At 42.2% G+C, this 27,439-nt stretch overlaps 1 protein-coding gene across 4 annotated transcripts; it reads right to left on the bottom strand.

Annotated features, from left to right (window-relative positions):
- Positions 1–27,004, bottom strand: LOC110343802. Of its 4 annotated transcripts, none has more exons than XM_040736721.1 (6): positions 26,899–27,004; positions 10,281–10,443; positions 9,030–9,161; positions 8,209–8,392; positions 991–1,142; positions 1–91 (listed from the first exon to the last, which is right to left on the bottom strand). In XM_040736721.1, the coding sequence occupies exons 2-6, from the start codon at positions 10,385–10,387 to the stop codon at positions 4–6; spliced, it is 663 nt and encodes a 220-aa protein (XP_040592655.1). In that variant the 5' UTR covers positions 10,388–10,443; positions 26,899–27,004; the 3' UTR covers positions 1–3. The 4 variants fall into 4 exon arrangements, with proteins under 4 accessions (XP_040592655.1, XP_040592653.1, XP_040592656.1 ...); XM_040736719.1 differs by lacking the exon at positions 26,899–27,004 and adding an exon at positions 13,565–13,734; XM_040736722.1 differs by lacking the exon at positions 26,899–27,004 and adding an exon at positions 13,600–13,686.
- Between the last annotated feature and the right edge of the window lie 435 nt (positions 27,005–27,439).

Raw genomic sequence — 27,439 nt, 5'->3', positions numbered from 1 at the left:
GACTCAGTGTTCCTGCTGTAACAGCTCTTTCTGCAGGAGGCTCTCTTCCTGGGCTGAGACTGGTTCCAACTCACACTGGAGATTTCCTGACCTAGAGCAGGAAAGCAGTTACAGAACAGGCGTGGTGTGGACTTGCCCTGTCAGCTATTCAGTCTGAACCAGCCATGTTCAGCTGGACACCCAGCATTATATTTCAACTAAGGGCATTCCCTGATTTCCCCAAGAGAGAAGGGTCAGAATGTACCTGGCCTGAATATTTTTTCAGCTTTTTAAAATCTGCTAGATAATGAAGTGCTAACTACACTGTGCTGAGCATGAAAACACAGTCCATATCTCCAGTTGTCTAGATACATTATGTTAGAAAGAAAATATCAGAGTAGCAAAGTATGAGTATAGTTCAGGCTAGACATGAATGACCTTGATTAGACAATAGGAGAATGTGAGCACCCTCAGAAACTTAGTGTAGAATTTTTAGGGAGCCTATAAAAATGAAAGCCCTTAAGTTTATAATTATTTTTACAACAAAAAAATGAGTCAGGGTTCAACTCCCAACCCATATCTGTTCTTATAACAAGAAAAATCCTTTCACAGGAAAGGGATGCATACTGTAAGAGAGCCTGTAGTCAGCAGGAGTGAGCTGCATGCAGATCTGCCCAAAGGTAGGAAACTATCTCTAAAGGTGATGTTCTAGGAGGAAAATAAATTGACAGGAACACACACTGTCCTCTATATCTAAAACTCCTTAGACAGGTTCAGGATGATAATAGTGAGAGTTTTGGGGACACACAGGGGACAAAGTTCTGAGAAGATACCAGAGAGATCAGAAGAAAATAGGGGTAAACTATCCCCAGAAACTTTAAGGCTCAAACACAGTATTTCTTGGAGAAGTTCCTGTAGACTGGGCCAGCACAATACCCTAAGGTGTTCTTCCCTCTCTGGGGCTGAGAGCCAAGCAGATAGATGACAGAGATCCAGGTTTAGGTTACCTACATGGTTTTAAGGACTCCTTCTGACTTGGGCTCTGACATCTTCTCTAAGACACTGAAAGGATGCTCCATCTTTTCTGCCAAATCCCTGTGCTGGGTGATCAACTGTTTCTGCTTCATCAGGTTCTTTGGTCTTTCATCCAGGCTTTCTTCTTCCTGTTCATTAGAAGTTTTTGTTCTCAGTGGAGGGTTGCTCGCCCATAAGCATACACATAAACTCATGAGCACACACAAGAACATCTAGGCACACATACAAGCACACTGTAATGCAGTCACATGTTTGGTTTACCAGTTAATGCTGATGTAAGGAGCAATTATCAGGTATACTATTGAGAAGAAGGTAAACTTTTGTTGGATGACACAGTGGGCATGAGAGATAGACAGCGCAGTCATTGAAATGTCTAGCCGGTAAACCTAATGCACAGACAGGTGGACATCTGGGTTCCTGACCTGTTAGCCAACCCTGCTTAGGATGTTCCCAGAATGTGCAGTGTAGGGATGTTCCCCATCACAAGAGCACTGGATGGTGGTGGATCAGGCCACTCATCTTATTCACTGCATTCCACTTTCCACCAAGGTGAGCAACTTCCTCCAAGAGGAGCAGCTTTCAGCACAGACTGCCTCACTTCAGGTCCAAAAGAAATGACCTAAGCATTCTAGAAAATCTCTACAACCAGGAGTGAAAAATAGCATTTTTCCCTGTAAGGTGATTTTTTTTATCATTTTTTATTTTAATTTTAAATAGCTTGTTTTACATGTCAATCCCAGTTCCCTCTCCCTCCCCTCTTCCCACACTCCCCTTCCCCCCCCCTCCCACCCTATTGCCAAATCCTTCCACATAGGGGATATCTAGAGTCTGTCATTTTACTCTTGGTAGGGTCAAGGCACTCCCCTACGAGTCCAGGCTGAGAGAGCATCTCTCTTTGTGCTATAGGCACATGAAGACAGTTTGTATACCAGGGATAGACACTGATCCACAGCTCAGGGCCCCATAGGTTGCCCAGGCCTTCTCACTGACACTCACATTTGGGGGTCCAGATCAGTCCCATGCTGGCCTCCCCACTGTCGGTCTGGGGTCCAAGAGCACTCCCCTGTTCAGATCAGCTGTCTCTGCTGGTTTTGCCAGCTCATTCTTTGCCAATTTGCTCATCACTCCTCTCTGTCACTGGGTTCCTTGGGTTCAGTTCAGTGATTAGTTGTGTGTTTGCCTCTGCTTCCATCAGTCACAGGATGAAGGCTCCCGGATGGTTATAGACATCAAGTTCATTATCAGGAATGGGCATTCGAGGTGGTCCCTCCACTATTGCTTAGCTTGCCAATTGATGTTATACCTTTAGATCACTCGAGGTCACTCTGGCGCCTGATCTGTCTTCGATCCTATGATTCCCTCTTCCCCCTATTCTACCCCCACCCCTCAACTTCCTGTTCCCCCATGACCAACTCCCTTCCTCTTTACCCCCTCTATTCTTCCCAGGTCCCACTCCCCCCTCCCTCGCCGTGTTCCCTATCCATTCAGAGGATCTTGTCTCCATCCTCTTCTCTTGGGTACTATGCATATATGCATATCTTTTAGGTTCTTTCCTGTTTCCCAGACTCTCTATCTGTGGAAGTGCAGACTGGCACTATCCTGATCCATATCTAAAATCCATATATGAGTGAGTACATACCATGTTTGTCTTTTTGCGACTGGGTTACCTCACTCAGGATGGTTTCTTCCAGTGCTATCCATTTCCCTGCGAATTTCAAGATTCCATTGTTTTTTTCTGCTGAGTAATACTCCATTGTGTAAATGTACCACATTTTCTCTATCCACTCTTCAGTTGAGGGGCATCTAGGTTGCTTCCAGGTTCTGGCTATTACAAACAATGCTGCTATGAGCATAGTGGAGCAGATGCCCTTGTTGTATGAACCTGCCTCATTTGGATAAATGCCTAAGAGTGGAATTGCTGGGTCTAGTGGTAGACTAATTCCCATTTTCCTGAGGAATCTCCATACTAATTTCCAAAGAGGCTGTATGAGTCGGCATTCCCACCAGCAGTGGAGGAGTGTTCCTCTCTCTCCACATCCTCTCCAGCATAAATTGTCTTCGGTGTTTTTGATTCTAGCCATTCTGACAGGAGTAAGATGGTATCTCAGAGTTGTTTTGATTTACATTTCCCTGATGGCTAAGGATGTTGAGCACTTTCTTAAGTGTCTCTTGGCCATTTTAGCCTCCTCTACTGAGAATTCTCTATTTAGCTCTGAACCCCACCTTTCAAGTGGATCCTTTGGTGTTTTGGAGACTTGTTTCTTGAGTTCTTTGTAAATTTTGGAGATTAGCCCTCTGTCAGATGTAGGGTTAGTGAATATCTTTTCCCATTCTGTGGCCTACCTTTTTGTCTTTTTGACTGTGTCCTTTGCCTTACAGAAGCTTTTTAGTTTCAGAAGGTCCCATTTGTTAATTGTCGATCTCAGTGCCTGTGCCACTGGTGTTATGTTTAGGAAGTGGTCTCCTGTACCAACTCGTTGAAGAGTATCTCCCACTTTCTCTTCTAAAAGTTTCAGTGTGGCTGGATGTATGTTGAGATCTTTGATCCATTTGGACTTAAGTTTTGTACAAGGCGATAAACATGGATCTATCTGCAGTCTTCTGCATACCAGTACCCAGTTATGCCAGCACCATTTGTTGAAGATGCTTTCTTTTTTCCACTGTACAGTTTTAGCTTCTTTGCCAAAAATCAGGTGTTCATAGGTGTGTGGGTTAAAATTAGGGCTTTCGATTCGGTTCCATTGGTCTACCTGCCTATTTTTGTGCCAATACCAAGCTGTTTTCAGGACTATAGCTCTATAATAGAGCTTGAAGTCAGGTATGGTGATGCCTCCTGAAGTTCCTCTATTGTATAGGGATGTTTTGGCTATCCTGCGCCTTTTGTTTTTCCATATAAAGTTGATTAATGTTCTTTCCAGGTCCTTGAAGAATTGTGATGGAATTTTGATATGGATTGCATTGAATCTGTAGACTGCTTTTGGCAAGATTGCCATTTTTATTATGTTGATCCTACCAATCCAAGAGCATGGGAGATCTTTCCATTTTCTGGTATCTTCTTTGATTTCTTTCTTCAAAGACACAAAGTTCTTGATATACAGTTCCTTCACTTCCTTGGTTAACATTATCCCCAGATATTTGATGCTGTTTTTGGCTATTGTAAAAGGTGATGTTTCTCTAATTTCTTTCTCAGTCACTTCATCTTCTGTATATACTAGGGCCACTGATTTTTTTGAGTTTACCTTGTATCCTGCCACATTGCTGAAGGTGTTTATCAGCTCTAGGAGTAACCATGCGGAGTTTTTTGGGTCACTTATGTAAACTATCATATCATCTGCAAATAGTGAAAGTTTGACTTCTTCTTTTCCTATTTGTATCCCCTTTATCTCCTTTTGTTGTCTTATTGCTGTAGCTAGAACTTCAAGTACAATATTGAAGAGATATGGAGAGAGTGGACAGCCTTGTCTTGTTCCTGATTTTAGAGGAATTGCTTTGAGTTTCTCTCCATTTAGGTTGATGTTAGCTGTTGGTTTACTGTATATTGCTTTTATTATATTCAGGTATGTTTCTGTTATCCCTGATCTCTCTAGGACCTTTATCATGAAGGGGTGCTGGATTTTGTCAAAGGCTTTTTCAGCATCTAGTGAGATGATCATGTGGTTTTTCTTTCGCAGATTGTTAATATGGTGGATTACATTGATAGATTTTCTAATGTTGAACCATCCCTGCATTCCTGGAATGAAGCCTACTTGATCATGGTGGATGATTTTTCTGATGTGTTCTTGAATCCGCTTTGCAAGTATTTTATTGAGTATTTTTGCATCAATGTTCATGAGGGAAATTGGTCTATAGTTCTCTTTCATAGATGTGTCTTTGTGTGGCTTGGGTATCAAGGTAATTGTAGCCTCGTAGAAAGAGTTTGGCAGTGAGCCTCCTGCTTCTATTGTGTGGAATACTTTGACGAGTATTGGAATGAGCTCTTCTTTGAATTTCTGGTAGAATTCTGCACTGAAGCCATCTGTGCCTGGGCTTTTTTTGTTTGGGAGACTTTTGATGACTGCTTCTATTTCATTAGGGGTTATAGGTCTGTTTAGATTATTTATCTGTTCTTGATTTAGTTTTGGCAAGTGATATCTATCCAGGAAACTGTCCATTTCCTTTAAATTTTCAAATTTTGTGGAGTACAGATTTTCAAAGTATGCCCTGATGATTCTCTTGATTTCCTCAGAGTCCGTTGTTATGTCCCCTTTTTCATCCCTGATTTTGTTCATTAGCATGTTCTCTCTCTGTCTTGTGGTTAGTTTGGACAGAGGTTTGTCTATTTTGTTGATTTTCTCGAAGAACCAACTCTTTGTTTCATTGATTCTTCTCAGTGTTTTCCTGGTTTCTACTTGATTGATTTCAGCCCTCAATTTGATTACTTCCTGGCGTCTGCTCCTCCTGGGGGAGTTTGCTTCTTTTTGTTCTAGAACATTCAGCTGTGCTATTAATTCTCTAGTATGACTGTTCTCCAGTTTTTTCATGTGGGCACTTAGTGCTATAAACTTTCCTCTCAGCACTGCTTTCAAAGTGTCCCATAAGTTTGGGTATGTTGTGTCTTCATTCTCATTGAAATCGAGGAAGTCTTTAATTTCTTTTTTTATTTGTTCCTTTACCCAGGGATGGTGCAATTGTGCATTGTTCAATCTCCATGAGTTTGTAGGGTTTCTGCGATTTGTGTTATTGTTGAATTCTAATGTTAATGCATGGTGGTCTGATAAGATGCAGGGGGTTATTCCATTTTTTTGTATCTGTGGAGATTTGCTACGTTTCCTATTATGTGGTCAATTTTAGAGAAGGTTCCATGTGGTGCCGAGAAGAAGGTATATCCCTTTGTATTTGGGTGGAGTGTTCTATAGATGTCTGTTAAACCCAGTTGGGTCATAACTTCTATTAATTCTTTTGTTTCTTTGTTAAGTTTCTGTCTGGAGGTCCTGTCTAGGGGTGAGAGCGGAGTGTTGAAGTCTCCTACTATTAGTGTGTGAGATTTTATGTGCATTTTGAGCTTTAGTAATGTTTCTTTCACGAATGTAGTTGCCTTTGTATTTGGGGCGTAGATGTTTAAAATCGAGACTTCGTCTTGATGTATTTTTCCTTTGATGAATATGAAGTGCCCTTCTTCATCTCTTTTGATTGATTTTAATTTGAAGTCTAATTTGTTAGATATTAGGATTGCTACGCCTGCTTGTTTCTTGGGGCCGTTTGATTGGAAGATCTTTTCCCAGCCCATTACTCTGAGATAACGTCGGTCTTTGGTGTTGAGATGTGTTTCTTGTATGCTGCAGAAGGAAGGGTTCTGTCTTCGTATCCATTCTGCTAGTCTGTGTCTTTTTATAGGCAAGTTGAGGCCGTGGACATTGAGGGATATTAATGACCATTGATTGGTGATCCTTGTTTGCGCTTGATTTATTGTTAGCGAAGTTATTTTGTGTAGTTTCTCTTCCCTTTTTCTTTTGGTGTTTTGTAAAGTGTGATTATATATTGCCTGTGTCTTTGTGAATCTAGTTATCTTCCTTGGCTCTAGGTTTTCCTTCTAGCATTTTCTGTAAAGCTGGATTCATGGATACGTATTGTTTAAATCTGGCTTTGTCATGGAATATTTTGTTTTCTCCATCTATGGTAATTGAGAGCTTTGCTGGATATAGTAGTCTGGGCTGGCATCCTTGTTCCCTTAGTGTTTGTAGGACATCTGACCAGGATGTTCTGGCTTTCATCGTTTCCATTGAGAAGTCAGGTGTAATTCGTATAGGTCTGCCTTTGTATGTTACTTGGCTTTTTCTTTAGCTGCTCTTAATATTTTCTCTTTACTCTGTAGGTTTGATGTTTTGATTATTATATGGTGAGGTGACTTCTTTTTCTGGTCAAGCCTATTTGGTGTTCTGTAAGATTCTTGTACTTTCATAGGCATATCTTTCTTTAGGTTAGGGAAGTTTTCTTCTATGATTTTGTTGAATATGTTTTCTGTACCTTTAAGTTGAAATTCTTCACCTTCTTCTATACCTATTATTCTAAGGTTTGGCTTCTTCATGGTGTCCCATATTTCCTGGATATTTTGTGTTAAGGATTTGTTGGTTTTGAGATTTTCTTTGGTTGACGACTCTATATCCTCTAATGAGTCTTCAACACCTGAGATTCTCTCACTGCCAAACTCTTTCTACGAGGCTACAATTACCTCAGATTTCAGGTTCCCTGAGAGACCTGGGCTCAAGGGAATAAGGGAAAGAGGAGCACAGTATCATAGATCATTATCTGGCCTGGAAAAAAACACACACACACACACATTGCACACATCTACATATGCATGCAAACATCACACCAAGACTACATAAACAATAATGGAGCAGAAAGAAATGAGGAGGTCATCATGCTTAATGAACAACTGAATTTAGCCTATGCACATCAGGTGTTTCAGTGAGACCCACAGAACTGCCATCCATCCCTAGGGGAGCAGTAATTCCCGGGGGAGCACATAGCTTCGGCAAACTATTGTGAAATGATTGGAGACAGTGTTCTCTTTAAGCCTCAAATCTGTCACCCCAACATTCAGCCAGTCAAATTTTCCCACCTTTATGGTCATCCAGTTAGCTCCAGACTGGAAGCTCCAGGAAGTGAGAAATATCCAGCACCAGCCACAGAAAACAGGGTGGAAAAGATGGTACTCTGACCTCTGTCAGTGTTAACCAAGAGTTGAGCAAAGGGAAGAGAACACATTGGGATGTAGGAAAAAAGAAGTAGATCACACCCCAAAGTTGACAGTGAGAACCATTCATTTGGCATTGACACTAGGATCCAGTTCTTCCAAACTGCTTCCTACCTGTGATCTTAGGTAACAACTGCAAAGCAAATGAGGCACAGGCCCTGACCTCATCCATGAAGTCCCTGGGCTGTTCCCTACCTAGCTCCCTGCATAGAGACCCTGCTTATACAATGACATGCGATATGTGACTGACTGTACTGAGAGTTCCATCAGAGCAGGAGAATTTCCTTGCCAATCAATTTCTTGCAAGAGTATATCTCTCCAGAGAGACTTGTGAATGATCACAGAAATGAACAATTGCATGGTATTTGGTAGATGTCAAATTGAGTAGGTGCATTGATTCATGAGAGACTCTTTTATGGTTGGACGGATGTGCTGTGTGCCCCACTGACTCAGCCTACCTTATGCTGCTCAGCACAGGGGTCACAGATCTTCTCCTGCACCTCCTTAAGGAGCTTCTTCACCTCCTCACAGGTCTCTTGCAGTGCAATCTGCTCCTCCAACAGCTTTTCATTCTCCAGTTTCAACGCATGGACATTGTTTTTCAACTGAGTCAAATCTGGTAGGCCAATTCTGTGGAGGAAACTGAACCAACATCCAAAAAATGGTAAGTCCCAAATAGGCTCCATTTGCCATCCCAAACTCCAAGTATCACCACCCCTTAAAATTCCCAGGTTCCGAGACAAAACTGACAGTAGTAAAGCCAGCATCACTCGGGAGAAGGTCAAATCAAGAAAACAACCAAATTCCAGAAAATTTAAAGTACTTCTGAAAACCCTGGCACCAAGAGCTTTACTGCATCCCTGAGAACAGGATGAAGCCCACATCTTTGTTTACCTGTTCATAGTATTCGGAAAGCATCACCAGATAGAGGGCTAATTCTCTCTTGGGGAGGGCAAAAATCCCAACCAGAATAAATTCTGTCTGTCGGTTACATGGTATCAACACTGTGAATCCCCTGTCAGAGCCTGAGATTCCCTGGGCATCCTGACACCCCCTTCATGGTGTAAAACATTTTTTATGTATAGGCTCCTATGTAGGATATTTCTGGGAGGGACTCAGTGTCTTTTCACACTTAGTAAAAACAGTCCAAGAGGTACAGGTCCAAGGGCAACAAGGCGACAGATGCTATGAGGCAGACAGGCTAGAACCAGAGCCTCCACTTTGAGTCAAAGACAAAGAGAGCAGAATCAGCCATTCATAAACTTAATCTGGCTCTTACCTGTAGCATTTGTTGTTCTCCTCAATCAGCTGCTTGCACTTGTTCAAGTTATCACTGATCTCCAAGGGAAATCTCTGAAGGTCACACATTACCTGCTTATGCACCTTTTTCATCATCTCAAAAGATTTCAGCCTGGGATAGGGCATGGCCCCAGGAGAAAAGAATCCCATGAACCTCATGGATCATATGAAATCAGGCTGTCCTGGACTACCTCAGCCTAGTGGACTCCACAGACTGGCACTGATTCACTGGGGCCTCCTAGTGCTTAATATATTTTCTATCCTCTCCCCAGGCTAGAAGAGGCAGGGTGTCTGAAGGGAGTTATCGAGGCCCATATGGGCACCCTTTGTGTGCTTGTTCTATAGATTATCTCTCTAAGATGTTCCCTGGAATCTCTACCACATATCTTTGCTCAACAGAGACACCTCATGACATTTCTCCTGTCTTTAGAAGAGGGATTCTCATTCCTGTGTGCCTATTGCTACACAGAGGAACAGAGCACACTATCAGTATTTCCAGGAAGGAGTCCCAAATTCAGGGTAGTTTTATAAACTCTACAGGGGATTGCAATGTTCCACCAATGTGAGCACAGTGGCCAAGAGATATGCGGATCAAAGTGGCCACAACACATGCATTCCATGGAAACTGTGAGAATGGCAAAACCTTAGATGCAGAAAACACACACTTACACACACACATACCAATGTACACACACACACACACACACACACACACACACACACACTTGCACAGGCCTTCTACTCTGCTCCCACATACAATCAGGATGTCCATGAAATGCAGGGTTGTGTCACTTTCTTATAATATAAAGAAGAAACCAGAGTGTAGCAGTGATGAGCTTCAGGCCTTCCAACCACAAACTGAGATTTATGAATGTTACCAGCCACATCCTGGTGCTGCCAGGAGCTTTTAGCACTCATTCGCCTTCTCGTCAAGCACAAAGGCTCACCGAGTGTGTCCCTCAAGCAGCACCAGTCAAGGCCTGTTTCAATGAATGTCAACATTGCTGTCCTGATCCCCAGACTGTGATTCAAGTCACAGGTTCTGCTTTTCATTTGGAGGAACCAGAGGATCCTGTGCCCATATCTCGTGACTACCCAGGTTCCAAGTTCTACCTCTCATGTGTACAGGAAAATTAGTTTATGCACCAGGCCACCCTGAATCGTTAGCCTCTTGAACTCAGGAAATCTTGACTTGACACTGTGGGGTCAGAGAACTGAGAGTAATGACTACCTGTTATAAAAATCTATCTTGGTATAGCTTTCCAGGAATGCACTCATCTCAATTTGCTCATTTTTTATACTCTGTAGCTTAATGGTAAGTTCCTCCAGCTTCTCCATCTGCTTGTCCTGCTTTGTGAAAGTAGAGAGTTGGGATGGTGCCTCCTCAGTAGTCCCTGCAGGCAGATAAATACAAGTGAACTGGAATATTTGAATGGCATAGGGCCAGGAGAGTCTATGCTGAGTACCAAGAAGAAGCCCAAAGAAGAGTAAATGCTAGGGACCCAGTGAACTCCAAAGAGGACAGGGCAGCTATGCTCACACTGTTGTCCATGAGGTAAACCTCTCACTTCAAACACCATGACTAGTCATGTGCCTCATTCAGAGACTTAGTCCCCTGTTCCTGGAAGACAAAAAGCTAGTCCAGCTGTGTAGATTTGAAGGAGTGTCATCTCTTTTCTAATATGATGCAGGTAAGTGCTGTTGTCCCTAGAGCTTAGCAGCATCAAGTTCTCATCACATTTGTACAGAACAAACTCATCTGAGGTATTGGTGCATGGCCAGGGGAGTTTCCATCGCTCCTTATTAGAATCAATTCCCATGTAAACTGAAGGAATTCAATAGGATGAACACCACAGCCTGAGAGAGATGCCTTATTAGTCACCCCTTTGCTTCTGCTGGCCTTCCTTCTCACTCAAAAGTCGAGTGAGGATTCCTTCCTTCTCTCACTCAAATGTAGAGTGAGGATCTCCCAGAAAAGCAGCTGCAGGTTTGACAGTTCATGTCTCTATCACACTAACTATCAGAAATATTTACTGAGGGCCTGCTCTGAGGAAAACCAGATAAAAGCAGGTTAAGCCCATTCCTTCCAAGATGCTAAGCCCCACAACTGTAAGGCCTAGCTCAAGCTCCACCTGCTCCAGGAAGCTACCCATCTCCTGACCAGGACTCACTATACTTTTCCCAGAACCATCTATTTAATCATGTTTTACACTGAGACCAAAGGTCAGCTTCCTTCTGCCTCTCTGGACTTCACATGTTCTCAATTATCTCCGTTCAGACTTGCAAACATGTCGAAAGACACTTTAAGCATATCCCACAGTCACTTGGTGTTCCCTGAATACTGGTGATATCACAGGGAACACCAAGTGCTCTCCAAAATAAAATAGAATTGTCCAGAGAAGGGACAGTTAGTGTCACCAGAACTCCTCACCTACCTAATAACTAGATTCTGCAATTCACTGGAAGTAATACTGCCCTACCCAGGAACTTCCATAGATACATAATGGAAGACCTTCACTATGTCCTCATTATAAAGCCAGAGGCCTCTCTCTGTGCTTCATAAGAATATATTCACAACTTCATATATGCAAGTTGAAGACTCACTTCCAAAAACATCCCAGGATATGTTTCAGCCCCTTGTAGAGATCTCTAATCAATAACAAGAGAAATAAATATTTCTAGGTAAATAATTCGGGAATGTGGACAGGAGATTTCAGTCCCCTAAAGATGACAAGCACAATGCAGAGAATCCACATGGCTGGTACAATATATTGTTGTGGCGGGGACTGTAGTTGTCCTGTGAGAACAAGATAAATTCCATAATTGATGAAAATTACCCCCAAAGTTAAGCAGAACACATTCCAACCCTCATAAGTTATCAAATATGTGACCAACTTGTGACAGGTCAGACTAGAGACACTAATCACTGGGGCTCCCAGGTGAGCCCAAAACACAAGAGCTAAAACTCCCATGGAGATTGATGTCCATTCCTGCACTCAAATTTGAGGAAAGGTGATTTGCTATGGAGAGTCCACAGAGACTCATGCAAAGGCATTTTCAGAAAATTGAATTTGTCGTAGTCATGGGGATCATATAGAGTGTGTCACTGCCATAGTTCTTTACCTAGAGATTCTAGAGCTTCACAAAAGACAAATTCCTTGATCAGGAATCACCTGGTACAATGTCCATGTCCTCAGGAATTGGGACACAGCCAGCTTAAATTAAAATATTCACTGGAGCATGAGGAGGTTAGGATAAACGCACAAAAGGAGAGTCCTTTGTGCTAGACCTTTTGCAGAGCCCAAGTTTACACTTTTGAATTTCCTGGCAGTGCTGAAATGAAGGGTTAGCACCATGCTCTGCCTGGATAGAAAAGTCTCCAGAGGTCAGGATAGGGCTTGCAACATGTGCTTGATGAACCACAAAGCAAATGAGTAATGTTGGGTAAAATAAATCCATTCCTATATTACATCACACTGACAACCATGTTAGACAAGGTTAGGTATCTCAGTAATACCCAATTCTAGAAGTCAAATGACAGCACCTTCCTACAGACTACCTCAACTCAGGCCAATCTGACACAATGAAGGATGCTCAGGAAGTGACTGATAGATGACACTGTACCCTAGCAGGTTCTGAAAGACCAGAATTGTGTCTTCACCTCTGTGGATGCCAGTTGTTTCTATAGGGAGGGGGTGTCTCAACAGTTACCTGCTTTCTTCTGTATCCCTGCACCAGGTGACCCAGGGGACAGACTCCTAAATCTTATTCACAGGCACAGAGAATGTACCTTGGGTTTAGAGCCTTCAGTCATGTGCTTTAAGAAGCCTGGAGCTAATTGCTACGGTCACATTCACTCAGGTAGAATAGGGATGACCTCATAAATTACTTGATGCTTCAGACTCTCATGTTAATGGAGAAGCCACACAGTGGCAGAACATAGTCCCCTGACTCAGAACCCATCCTTACTAATAGCCCAGGATACCCAGAGCTTGAAGTAAGGGGCAGTCTCTGACCTTGTTCATGGGCTCTAATAGCTCTCAGCTGAACTGGAGACCTTTGTGCCACCATACCTGGAAAGATGGAAACCTTAGGGGCCACTGGAAGACAGCTGCACTTTGTAGCTGAGCCCTGCTAGTGGCAGTGATGTAAAGCATAACAAACTCAACCTTTGCCAAGGCTCACTTCTTTCCCTTTAATCATTGTCAGTCAACCTATCGGGCTCCAGTGGAGGCAAAGTACAGCGAAGGTATTGAAATCTCATTGACTCCCCTGTGCCTCATTCTCCCCTCACCATGAAAACAGAGGATCCCCAGCACAAACACTAGAGTCTTGTCAATTCCTGACTCTGTCTAAACAATTTTCATGAATCCTTGATGTGGGTGAATCCTTTAGGAAACCAGAGAAGCAGGATAGGTCTGTTGCTTCCCAGAAGCTCCCAGTTCCTGAGCCTTATCCCTGGAAGGCTCAAGGCTGTCACACACAGAGTGCCCCCAGTCCCTTCCTTGAACTCACGGTGTCTTCCCCAGAACCATGTTTTCCAGTGAGACCTAGGGCCTGCTTCCTTCTTCCTCACTCTGGTCTCTCCATGTTGTCCATTCCTCCTCCCAAATATACTTCGCAGTCTTGAAAACATTTCTATAAGTGACCTTACAGGCAATGAACAACTGTCCTAAGGGCAGCCAGTGTTGCTACAACACAAGTGACATCATGGGATTCCAAGAGATCTCCAGGACACAATAGAATTTCCAGATGGGACTGCTGATGTCACAGGGCACAGCCTTTCACTCCTTGCTCATTCATTCTCCCTGAACAGACCAAAGCTGGGGTTTCCTTTCCAGGAGTCTCTCCTTTCAGCACCTCCTTCTTCCAAAGTTAGAGATTTCTCTTTTCTTTTTCAGAATGTTTTCAGTACTTCAGCCATGCAGAGTTGAACCCTAATTTTGCAAGCACTGCCCAAGAATAGTCCTTAATACCCATACACAGAAATATGAGAGAAAATGCATGCCAAGAAATTCGGTGAGGAAATGGAGGAGGAGAAAGCAACTGAAGAAGTCTAAGTTTAAGGAAAGTTGGCAATTGGACATTTGTAAGTGAGCTGAGTCTATTATGAGACACTCACTACTCTAGACTGTTCTCCCTACAAGGCTGATAGGTTAGTCAGGGATGTCTAGATTTACAGAAGTTATAAAATGAATTTCTCTTTAGGAAGAGGATTTGTTTTTTAAACTTTTTATTACTTTAATTTTAAATAGCTTGCTTCACATGTCAAACCCAGTTCCCTCTCCCACCCATCCTCCCACACTCCCCCACAATCCCCCCTCCTTAGTTGTAGTTCTTTGTCCAGAGAGTAGCCATAATGAGCAACACTATAGGTGATGCATATCAAAGGGATACAAATAGGAAAAATATATCAAATTATTATCAAGTGATGTCATAGTACATATAAGACATCCCAAAAATTCTACCAGATATTTTCTTCAAATTATCAATGAGTTCAACAACATGGAGGATAGGAAATCTGCTTACAACCATCAGGAGCCTCTGTATGCAGCACCAACAAAAACGCTGAGAAAGATCATCCACAAATGCCCATCGCCCAGAGTATACAGAAACCAATCATGTAGAAAGACTCCATAACTGTGAGATGCACTGGTTTGTTGATGAATAAATCTTCAGTAGGTATTTCAGGGCCAGGAGTTTCCTAAGTGCTTCAAAATTTTTGCCAAGTGTTGTCAAAAGAAAGAACTTTCAGTGCATGATATGGGAGGGACAGGTTTAGTTTCTAGAGCAATCTAGGCCCCATTTTTGGCAACAGTTGTGGCTGATCTCTGAGGGGTGTGGCTGAGAAAGAATTAGAGGAGTATAGACAGAAGGGAATGCAAAAGTAAACTTCATGAGATGTCAACTTCTTGTTCCCAGAAGACACCTTGAGTTGAACTGGTGGGAAGGCAAGGGGTCGGGTACCTGAACAGGACTCACAGTGGAGAGAAGACACATAAGCCTAATAAAGCTCCATAGCCAAAGACCAATTAGCTGATTAGCCTTGAGTACCGGCCCATTCCAGTGAATAAAGCTTATGCTTTTGCTTTTACCACAGCTCTATCTTGTCTTTCTAGGATGTTGTCTTCTCTGTTTGTCTCAGGAATGGAACATAATGCTCCCTAGGTGATCACTGGCTTCCCTGCCATGGATGTTTGTTACTGGTGTATGGAGAATTGCAAGCACTTTTATTATCACCTTGCTGAAGAAAGAGCTGATCGAATAAAATCTATGCTGAGGATCCATCTTAGCCCCAAAATAATGGCTATCATAAAGAAAACAAAAGGCAGTGATGTTTGTAGACATGGTGAGAAGTGAACTCTTGGAGGTAGTTGATCAGAATATAAATTTGTGAAACCATTACATAAATCAGTATAGAGTTTCATTGCTGATAATCCCCTAAAAATACAAATTCCACATAACCCAGCCTTACCACACCTAGCTGTGCATCTTAAGGAATCAAACTCAGTTCACAATAAGGATATGTGCACATCATGCTGTTTTGGTACTGTTCACATTAACCAAATATGGAATTATCTCAGCTGTCCACAAATGATTGAAAAAGATGGAAATGGGAAGTGAATTGTGTATTAAAATGTTACAATAAGCACAGTATTTTTTATAGTTAGTACAAGTAATAAAAAAGAGCCTGGAGAGATGGCTCAATCACCAGCATGAAGAACTGTGTCTGGATACCCAGAACACAATACTATCCAGAACTGTACCCACTTGTGTAGCCCTAGCACTGTTGAGGACCTAACCAGTGCAGTCCGTGGAGTCCATTGATAAGCCAGGCTATAATGCTGAGCTCTAGGTTCAGAGAGACCCAGAGGCTGTGTTTGTGTCTGTGTACGAGAGAGGGTGGGCAGGGAAGAAGAGTAGTGGTTTTTTTATGCAGCAGGGACATTCAGGACAGTTGTTTTCTAATTGGGGGATCAGGGTTGTTTTTAATGTGCCTTAAATAATAAAACAAGGTGAAGAGTAATCAAAGAAAACAACTGATGTTGACCTCTAACCTATCCACAAGTACACATGTAAACACTGAGGAGTTCACATACCCCTGCACACAAACACCAACACAAACACAGCATAACATGTACAAAAAGAAATGAATGAATAAATAGACAGATACATGAATAAAACATAGCTAGGCTGTGAGCTGGAGCCATGTTTGTTAAGACACATTTAAAGCTATTTTATTTTAAACAGATCTTTTTAATTACAGAAAACTTAATATTGATGATGAAGGAACAGTGGAGGGCTGTATGAGCTGACACAGAAAATAGATAAAGAACATAAACCATTATTTGATTGTTACAGAAAAGTGACTAGTGAAATAACTTTTATTTGCTGAAAATAAGTTGCCATTTTCTGAAAAATGTTTGCATAAACATACTCATACATAAATGTGAACAAATTCTTAAACTTTTATCTGACTATACTATTGCTTGTTTTAATAGTTTACCTAAGAAGAGTCTTTGATTAAGTTATTTCTTTGGAACTAATGTGAATCCACATGATGGCAGTATCTTCATAGAGATCCAGATGCTGTTTCTCCCATGGTCTTTTGCATCTGTGTCTGGGGGTGGTTAGTGAGAGAAGGAGGAGGGCTTTGGATGTGGCAGTGAAAACTAGGACCTTCTTTCTAATTGGATAAATAGTTTGGGCTTTTTCTCTTTTATCCAGTTTACAGCAGAAGAATTTGAACTCCCTAATTCCAGTCCTTTTGTTATGATTGAATTGTGAATATTCAGTGAAAACAATAATGCATCCCTTAAGTGTTTCGATAGTGGTGCTCTGGCTTCAAGTGAGGGGTGAGTTTGACCATTTCTATGGGAACATGAAAATACATTAAGTGAGGGTGTTGCATTCACATGTTATAGGATGAAGGGGAGAAATACCAATGTTCTCATGCTGCAACAAAATCAGGTGGGAGGCCCATGGAAAAGCCCTTCTGGGCTGTTAGCATCCATATGCATCCAGTCCTGTTTGTCTGACCTCTGTCTTTCTGCACAGGCGTGAGCAGTCAGCAGAAGGTGCAGCAGAACTCAGAATCCTTCAGTGTCCCTGAGGGTGCCATGGCCTCTCTCACCAGCACTTTCAGCGATCATAATACTGATTACTTCTGGTGGTACAGACAGTATCCTGGGAAAAGCCCCAAGGCTCTGATGACCATCATCTCCAATGGTGAAAAGGAAGAAGGAAGATTTACAATTCACCTCAATAAAGCCAGCCTGCATATATCCCTGTACATCAGAGACTCGCAGCCCAGTGACTCAGCTGTCTACCTGTGTGCAGTGAGCACACAGTGTTCTCCAGGCACCTGCAGGCTGCACCTAAACCCACTGGGACCCAGGAAGGTCTTAGATAGAGCACATACCACAGTCTGTTGAAACTCTGTTTCTTTTCTATGTTAAATGGGAAATAAGAGCAAGAGTAGAGAGGGTTTGATTGATTAGGAAAGTAATTGACATTTGGAAAATGGCCAGTCCTAAAGAGAAAGGCACACAATTGGTTTAGATGGAATATTTTCCACTCTTCTCTCACATTGAAGGTTGTACAACAATGTACACACACTTTATGTGCCAATCTGGGTGAGCTGGACTAAATGCACGTGACTATGAGAATCTCCATATGCCATGTCATAAAGACCACCGTCACCTCTACAGCACTCTGGCTTGCTTGCTTTTTAAAATCTTTCAATTAAAAGAGTATTTGTTTTCTAATTTTGAAAAACATGTTTATCAACTAGCTGGTTTCTCTAGAACAATTTCATACATATTTACTTTTGGTTGACCCTTCCCCATGTTAATCCCCTCTGCCATCTCCGTATTTCCCATTCTTAAGGAAACCACTTTTCTCCCAGAATCCCCCTTCCACTTCCAGGTCATGTGCTTTGTTCCCTTCCACTCATCCTTCTAATGCTGCCTTTCCCTCTTGTGGGCAGCTGTCTAACTTCCTGACATCTACACACACTTGTAGTTCATGTCACATACAGATAAAATTCACAAGTTAAAGATTTGCATGTGTTTGTCTCTGAGGCTGGGATAACTCTCTAAAGTATTTTCCAATATCATTTTTATGCAAAATCTATCATTTCATTTTTTTTATTGATGAATAATCTTCATATATGTTTATATATTGTTGACTTTCTAAATGGCACGTGCAGATCTTTTCTTTTGGACATGGATTCTGAGGACCTGAAATAATTGGGCAGACTGCAGTCTAATGATATAGACAAACTTATATAAGTTTGAGTGTACTTTTATACACAGATGTAACAAAGAAACCAATGATCCAAAGAAGGTTGTTTATGTTGAGCAAAAATGATCAATAAAACATGTAAATAAATGCCAATAAGCATATATTAAATGGCAACATAGCAGCCCTTTCCTAGAACCTTCTGTGGATAGACCAATTTAAACACAATTTCCTGGCACATACTATATATTATATGTAGTACATATTGAAAGCAAGGCAGAAGGTATATCCATATTGAGGGTACACTGAAGAGTGTGTTCTATAGCTATGATCTGACATCTCTGTTATAGCTATAAGACCTAAGTATGTCTTATAAATTGAATAAAATGTTTCACATAGGAGGCAGGAAATCCTGTCCAAAAACAGTCCAGTGAGCAAAATGCACCTGTGGTTAAAAGGTCCTCTGCCTTTTCGCCTGCAGCCCCTCACAGTTCCCCACGGCACTGTTCACCATGCATCATTCGAGTGTTACAAATATATAATATAAAATCTCCACCAAAATCTCATCATTCATTCTTTTATTAATGAATATCAAGGCTGACTTAATTTCCTAGAAATTGTGAATAGAGAAGCAATAAACATGGTTGAACAATTGTTTTTGAGGCAGGATACAGAGTGCCTCAGATATGTATCCAGGAATTACATAGCTGGACCCTACAACGCTTCCTCTTTTACATTTCTGAGAATGTTTAATACTGATTTCCACAGTTGTTACATCAGTTTGTGCTTCACACAGGGTGAATGAAGTCTCCCTATTTCCCAACATCTTTGCCAGCATTTGCTGTAATTTCATTACTTGATGATGGATATTTTTAATGGGTGAAATGAAGTATCAAATTAGTTTAACTCCCATTTCACTGAGGAATAAGAATGTTCAATGTTTTTATATCATTTTTATTTTAATTTTAAATAGCTTGTTTTACATGTCAATCCCAGTTCCCTCTCCCTCCCCTTTTCCCGCACTCCCCTTCCCCCCCAGCCTCCCACCCTATTGCCAATTCCTTCCACATAGGGGATATCTAGAGTCTGTCATTTCACTCCAGGTAGGGTCTAGGCATTCCCCTAAGAGTCCAGGCTGAGAGAGTATCCCTCGTTGTGCTATGGGCACACAATGACAGTTTGTATTCCAGGGATAGACACTGATCCACTGCTCAAGGCCCCTTAGGTTGCCCAGGCCTTCTCACTGACACTCACATTTGGGGGGTCCAGATCAGTCCCATGTTAGCCTCCCCGCTGTCCGTCTGGGGTCCAAGAGCTCTCCCCTGTTCAGATCAGCTGTCTCTGCTGGTTTTCCCAGCCCATTCTTTGCCAATTTACTCATCACTCCTCTCTCTCTGCCACTGGGTTCCTTGAGTTCAGTTCAGTGTTTAACTGTGTGTTTGCCTCTGCTTCCATCAGCCACTGGATGAAGGCTCCCAGATGGTTATAGACATTTAGTTCACTATCAGGAATGGGCATTCGAGGTGGTCTCTCCACTATTACTTAGCTTGCCAATTGGTGTTATCCCTTTAGATCACTGGAGGTCACTCTGGTGCCTGATCTGTCTTCTAACCTATGATTCCCTCTTCCCCCTCCTCTACCCCCACCCATTCAACTTCCTGTTCCCCCATGACCTACTCTGTCTTTTTCTTCTCCCCCTCTCTTCTTCCCAGCTCCCACACCCCCTTACCCCTCACCGTGTTCCCCAGCCATTCAGAGGATCTTGTCTCAACCCTCTTCTCTTGGGTACTATGCATATATGCATATCTTTTAGGTTCTTTCCTGTTTCCCAGACTTTCTAGAAACCACATATGAGTGAGTACATACCATGTTTGTCTTTTTGTAACTGGGTTACCTCACTCAGGATGGTTTCTTCTAGTGCCATCCACTTACCTGCGAATTTTAAGATTCCATTGTTTTTTCTGCTGAGTAATACTCCATTGTGTAAATGTACCACATTTTCTCCACCCACTCTTCAGTTGAGGGGCATCTAGGTTGCTTCCAGGTTCTGGCTATTACAAATAATGCTGCTATGAACAAACTTACTAGCCATTTGTATCTCTTCTATAGCTCTATAATTCTATAGCTCATTTCTTGTTGATTTGTTGTTTAATGGTTCAATCTTCTGTCAGATATAAAGCTGACAAGATTTTCTCTCATTTGTACATTGTCTCTTTGCTCAGTTAACTGTCTCGTTTGTTGCCTTCCTCTATTTTCATTAATTTATTTTTGAGACAGGATTTTATTTTGGAGGCTTGGCTGGCCTAAAATTCATGATCTTCCTATTTCACCATCCCAAGTTCTGGGATAACAGGCTTGTGCCAACAGAAGTATCTCCATTTATCACTTATTAAGTTGAGTGCTGAAAAGGTCCCCTGACTTAGCATATTTACCCTGGTGCTCACTGAAGCTTCCCCCAAGTTCACTCAATGGTTCTGATTTTATCATGCATCAGTACAGAGAAATATTTTCATACATTAAGAGATCTCCCTTAGATTGTGTAATAACTTCTTTTTCTTAATCTCTCAAGATATTTGATGTTATATCTGGAACACACTGACAAAACAGACCTACAAACGGGAGAAAGGAGTCATCAAATGTATATTGAGAAAGTCATTAGTTAGAACCTGTTTTAGTTATAGCTCTCACTGCATTGCTCTGCTGAGCTTCAACCATACTCCAAGATTAGATACCTGTGATGGCTAAAGAAGCATCAGTGTTCAGAGTGTGAGAACTGGCTGAAACAATAAGAGAATAATACCATCTATGTCTTTCTGAGTCTAAGATACGCCAATCAGGTATATATTATTCCTGTTCCATCCATATTCCTAAAAATCTCATGGTGTCAATTATTAAAAGGATGAATAATACTCCAATGTATAAATGTGCCACATTTGCTTTATCTATTCTGTGTTGCTTCCAGTTTCTGACTCTTTTGAATACAGCAGCAAAGATCCCGGTTGAGCAAGTGTCTCTATAGTAAGATGGAATATTCTTCTGTTATGTACCCACGAGTGGTATAGCTGGTTCTTAGTAAGATTGATTCCTATCTTCCTGAGGAACTGGCACACTGATTCCATGGCTCTCTTATTAGGAGGATGTGTTATCTGTCTCCATCAATTACGTTTCCATTCCGTGCATAGCTCTGCCCATGTTCTTGCTTTGGATGTGGATTCCGAGTATCTGGTCCATTTTAACAGTAGCTCCCCTGATGCTGAGGGTCATGTCAATCCAGAGACACAGATAGTAAACTGAAGGGATAGATCAGAGCTTTCTCCATGCCTTGATTGTCAAAATTCCAAGTTTATAGTAAAAAAATAAGCTTATTGTCACAATAGAGGACTGAGTTTAGACAACAAACATAAAGGCCAAAAGACTGTAATGACAGGCTTCATACCATGAAAGGAAAAAAATCTATTAACCAAGATTACTGTATCTAGAAAATAATCCTTGAAAACTGAAGACATAAAGATGTATCCCAAATGTACTAAAAACTGTCTATGATATCCACATCAGCATTACAGGAACTTTTAAAGGAATATTGCACACAGGTGAGGGTGCTAGAATAATGAGATCCCTGGAAATAATAGACACATCACCTAACAATAAACCATTATCTCAGTGAACCAATGAGCTCCTGATATGGGCAAAGGATGAAGAACAAAAGTAATGGAAATAACCACAGAAGAAAAGAATGAGGAGTGGGAGTCATCCTATCATCCTGCAGCTGCACAGTGGGTAGTTGTGCTAAAACCTGGAATTGCCCTGGGAACCCTTGGTTGCATCATGGCAAACCCAGGGAAAGAGACTTCAGAAGTGCTCTAGACCCTCATTGATGCAAATAACACCATCCCCAACCAGATGTCGGGCTCTCCTTCCTCACATTCCCTGGGTTTGAAATCAGAGAGATGCAGGGGAGGACTGTGGAGGTGAGATGTTTGGGGAGAGAAGAAAAAGGAGGTGGGGAGGGAGGAGTTTGAACTTTCTTCAAAATTTTTCAGGGCAGATGCTCAGAAACCAACCAACTGGTGGTCAGGCCCTGAGATGCATCTCCTGTGACCTGTTCTTCAGTGGGAGGAATGGATAGACTCTTGGGATTGTTGATGATGACACTAGGACCGCAACTGACAAGTGAGTTTGGGTTTCTGGTGAGGGCTACAGGTACAGCAATGTTCATAGTCCATAAACATGTAAGATGAAGTCTTCTTATTAATCTGGAGATGTAGTTTGAAAACATAACCACTCAGTCCTGTTCTCTGGCCTGTGTTTTTTTTCATAGGGGTGAACAGCCTGCAAGAAGAAGAGAATCCTTGGGCCTTGGGCATCCAGGTGGGTGAAAACGTCACTGTGAACTACAGTTATAAAACAGCCAAAGCTGCCCTACAGTGGTACAGACAGGACTCGGGCAGAGGTCCTGCCATGCTAACCTTAATACACTCAAATGAGAAAGAGTAGAGTGTGGAAGACTAAGAGTGACCCTGAACACCTCCAGACAGAGCAGCTCCCTGTCCATCACTGCTGCCCAGCCTGAAGATACTGGAGCATACTTCTTTACTACAGATGCACAGTGTGCAGCCCGCACCTGCAGCCCTGACAGAGTCTAGAACCCAATAGAGGGTGGAATGGTGCTTATGTCATTTCATGACAAGTGTCCACTGGAAATGGAAGAGATTTGTTTCAAATTTGGGATTTTTTGACTTTATTTTCCTAAACAGTCTTGTAAGGAAAAGATATAGGAATCTCAGCCCTGACATCCCACGAAGGAGGCAGTACTGACCTTTACTGTAGTAACACAGATATATACTGGTTTAGCCAAGATCTTGGGAAAAAGCCAGGATGAATTACTTTTCAACTTATATCATCTTATATCTTTTTCTGTGGATGAAAACAGAAAGTCTTAAATTAACAGTACCAAAGAAGGCAAGCTCTCCACACAGCATGACTTCAAAGTTTGAAGACCTCTGTGCACTCCCAGGCATCTATATCCAAGACCTATGCTTTAGAAGAAGCACAAATGTCTCCTTGTCATTTGTTTTCCACAAACCAGTAATTACCCCATATTCAGAACGTCCTTCCTAGCAGTGTCATAGACAATAAACCTGTGATTTAAACAGAGGACAGAGATGCCCATCAATCTCATTCTTTGCTCCAGACAGTTGCCTGTACGTGGGTATAGATCTACAGATCTTCCCTTTCATGACTCTCAAAGGTACAGATGCATTAGGGAGCAGCAGGATTCTAGTTTTGGGTGTCATGGAAAGAGACTGCACAGGTTCACACACTTTTCTGAAATATCATTATCTTTATAATAGTCTAGCCATGAGATGAGTGAAATCTTACCTTTTTTTCAAACATAGCCCTTTTTTAGACCAAGATGGTCTCTGGTTTCATCTCTGTCATCTTCAAATTATTTGAAACAATTCTGTGTAGATAGTACCTTTAGTTTCTCATTTCAATTGACCTTAATTAACATCAGTTCAAAAAACATGGTAAGACCAGTGTCCTTCAGTTTAACAACACCAAGGGATTCTCTCAGAGCACAACTGTTCTTCAAATTTTGGCACTTTCATTTCTTCCTACTAAAATTTATATTTTATTAAAAAGCACATATGTTTATAAAACAAAGTAGTGCTATGCTATTGGCCACATTCTACACACTATTTATCCAGCCCCCACTCCTGGGAGTAAACTTATATTTTCAGGATGTTAATGGCTCTGAACATGGAAATAAAATATCGTATACAAAGAGAAGAGAGTTCCTTAGGTGTAAAGAATAAAATCCTGAGCAACAGCTACACTCCACACTATTCAGCTGTGGAGGGGGGGACTTAACCAAACGCAGCCCTGGCTTTCCAGCTCCATGTCCAGGAGAGGACTCCATAAACACCTCTGTGCCAACCAGGAGTGGCACCGGGAAGCTGGACACATTTAGGACCTCTTCATGGTGAGGGAAAATGGTCCTTCCCAGATCCATGTCAGACTGAGTGGGAGTAGGAGACCCACACACAGGCTTGGGGCAGTGGGCCTCCAAGGGAAAAACACAGGCCCGCCCACCTAGCACCTTGTGACACCAGTCAATTGGATACTATTATAGTGAGCAATATATAGTGTGGTATGGGAGAGAGAGACACACAGAATGGTTCATGTCCCATGGAGAAGGGCATATCTCCAGAGATGAAAGCGGTGGGGAGTGGGGTGAGGTGGGTGACTTAATTGCCACCTATGGCCATGGTAATGTCTGGGCCTGAGTTGCTACTGGGAACCAGTGTGGGTTCCTGGCTCTGATGCAGTGACGGTCTATTTTGATATTCCTGCTTCTTGATACCATGAATGGCAGAAAGGGATAGGACTGTACAAAGTTGGCCCTGCCCCTCATTTTCGAAAGCACTGGGGAGAGAGGGTCTTATACTTCACCTAGGTAGATCAGTAGAATTAACTCTGTAGACAGGAGCTCGGGTGAGCCAGCCCTGAGGGCATGAGTCAAACATAGCTGGTACTGTCTTCCTCATCTGCAGTGTGGTGGGGAGAGTGAGGGACAGATGCCTTCCCTTCCAAACCAACAGCCTCCATCAATAAAGAGAGCCTGCCTTCACTTTAACAGCTGCAACCCTTGGAAAAGGGGCCCATGCACTTCTTTGGTCAGCACAGTGGAGCTAACTCTGTTTACAGAGGAATAGGTGTGCCAGCCAGAGAATGAGAACATAAGAGATCTGGCCCCACCCCTCATCTGCCATATGGTGGAATGAGCAGGAAGAGATGCCTTCCCTGGTCCCTTTATGCCTGAGGTGGATGGAAGAGCAGGACCCGAAGTCATAGAGGGGGAGAGCTGCTCCTGTCCCTCACTGGCTGGAGCAAACAGGAGACCAAGCCATGCACCTTGCCGGGCAGCTCAATAGAGTCAACTCTGGTGGTGGAGGTGTGGGTGAGCCCGCCCTGAAATTGTGAACTTGGGAGAGTGGTCCCCACTACTTCTCTGTCATGTGGTGTCATGGTATGGAATATAGTGAACTAATGACAACCTATATTAAGGGCAGTTTGAGGGCTTGTATGGAAACCTTCTATGGTAGGATTTTCTTAAAATACATACACATATGAAAGAAATATGAGTGGAGTCACCAAATAATGGAAGAGACAATGCCCCAACAAGATACCTTTCACCACTGTGTGGAACTTCCATTTCCAGGAATGGGTTACATCTTATCAAACCCCAAAAAGTTCAGGCTATTGCCAAGACTATTGGTTGTTGTCCACAACCTGATGGCAAGGCAATATTGCTGAAGACAACACATACAACTCTTACTGAATATGAAATAGATGAGTGGGTGCCTTCAATCCTACTGATTAGAGTTCATGATACTAGAAAGTGTTTTTCATGACAACAGAGGAGAGATGCAATCATTAATTCTTTTATATTCTTTACCCTTGACAAGGTTCAACCTTTGCTTAAACACTCCTAGCTGGGAATTGATAAGGACTGCTGGCTGTGCCTGAACTCGTGATCCCCTTACTACACAGGCTTAGGAACCAGCCACACCATCAGCCCTCCATCAAATAAAAATATTTGTAACTGGGAAAAACCTTAATTACCACTGGGGACCTACTGGAAGCTGGAACCTGCCTAGTGTCCAGGACCTATGACCTAGAAGACTCACTTTATTCTGATGCTTGCTCTTCCATTATCCAGGTCAGTTATCACCAGCATGAACACTTTATGGACCCTGAACCATTTGGCGGGCATGCACAAATTGTTTAACTAAATGTGCCTCTTCAAGGCATTACAATAAGTCCCTCCAATGTGTACTCTTACACATGCTGCCCAACATGTAGCTATATTATGGAGAAGAAGAGAGTGCACTCTTTAAGGTGAACCCCAGGCTTCAAGGCTCAAGAAGTGCAGTCCATCTTTCTCCATTCCACTTCTGGTTGGAGCCAATATTGCACAGGCAACAGCCATAGATCAGTGATCAAACTTTAGAGAATTAAGACAGCAAGTGAACCAGGTATTCATTAGGATTTCTGTCACTGTGAACAGACACCATGACTATGGCAACTCTTTTTAAATGAATATTTCATTGGGGCCAGTTTACAGTTCAGAGGTTTAGTCACTGTCATCATGATGGGAAACATGGCAGCATGCAATCAGACATGATGCTGGAGACAACAGAAGGAGACAGTGTACCACACTGGGAATAGCTTGAGCATAAAAAACTCAATGCCTACTTCTACAGTGACACACGTCCTCCAACAAAAACACACCTTCTGTGAGTGCCAATACCTATGGTCAAGCATTCACACACAAGAGTCTATGGGGCCATGTCGATTCCGTCCACCACAAGCACTTAAGTATTTTAGAAAACTCTGTATCCAAATGAGAAAAAACAAGTAGACTCTAGTAGAATCAATTCTGGAGACCCAAGGAGGCTTAAGACTTCAAACAAGTAGTATTATGTTCAACTTTAGGAGAGACCCATGATTTCTATTTCTGCCATTCAGGGATAATTAAAGGAAACCTCAAATAAGGCAAGAACGGAGGCATAGATCAGATAATTGGTGTCAGTCTCTGTTACCTGGTCCCTGGATCTAAGCACTTTACTGTCAGTATTAGCAATCCCATCGATTCTTATCTTGATCCGGCTAATGGTGGAATCCTGTATCTTCAACTGTATCACCAACCACACTAAACACAGTAAACACAGTTAAGCTAACAGTTCTTTTTTTTTTTTTTTGGTTTTACGAGACAGGGTTTGTCTGTATTGCTTTGGAGGCTGTAGGTCCTGCCTAGCCTCGAACTCATAGAGATCCACCTGTCTCTGCCTCCCGAGTGCTGGGATTAAAGGCATGTGCCACCGCGGCCCGGCTAATCTAACAGTTCTTAAAACCAACTGTGTTCCTCCTAGGAAAGACTGTTAAATGATTTGACTCATACCCATAGAACCAGTGAGGAAAATGACAAGGTGACACAGTGAATCGGTTTCTCCATCCTGTATTCTTACTGAGGCCAGATTTTTTAGGCTTCTGTAGAGTTTGATCTCCTTGATGAGAAATCTTGTGGAAAGCTACCTAACTCTCTTCTATGAAAGCCGAGGTTAAGATGCCACATCAGTCAGA

The sequence above is a fragment of the Mesocricetus auratus genome, unplaced genomic scaffold (assembly GCF_017639785.1).
Source record: "Mesocricetus auratus isolate SY011 unplaced genomic scaffold, BCM_Maur_2.0 Super-Scaffold_100066, whole genome shotgun sequence".
In the NCBI taxonomy this organism is placed as follows: domain Eukaryota; kingdom Metazoa; phylum Chordata; class Mammalia; order Rodentia; family Cricetidae; genus Mesocricetus; species Mesocricetus auratus.
The sequence above is the reverse complement of the archived record's forward strand: the minus strand, read 5'-3'. Positions and strand labels throughout refer to the sequence as shown.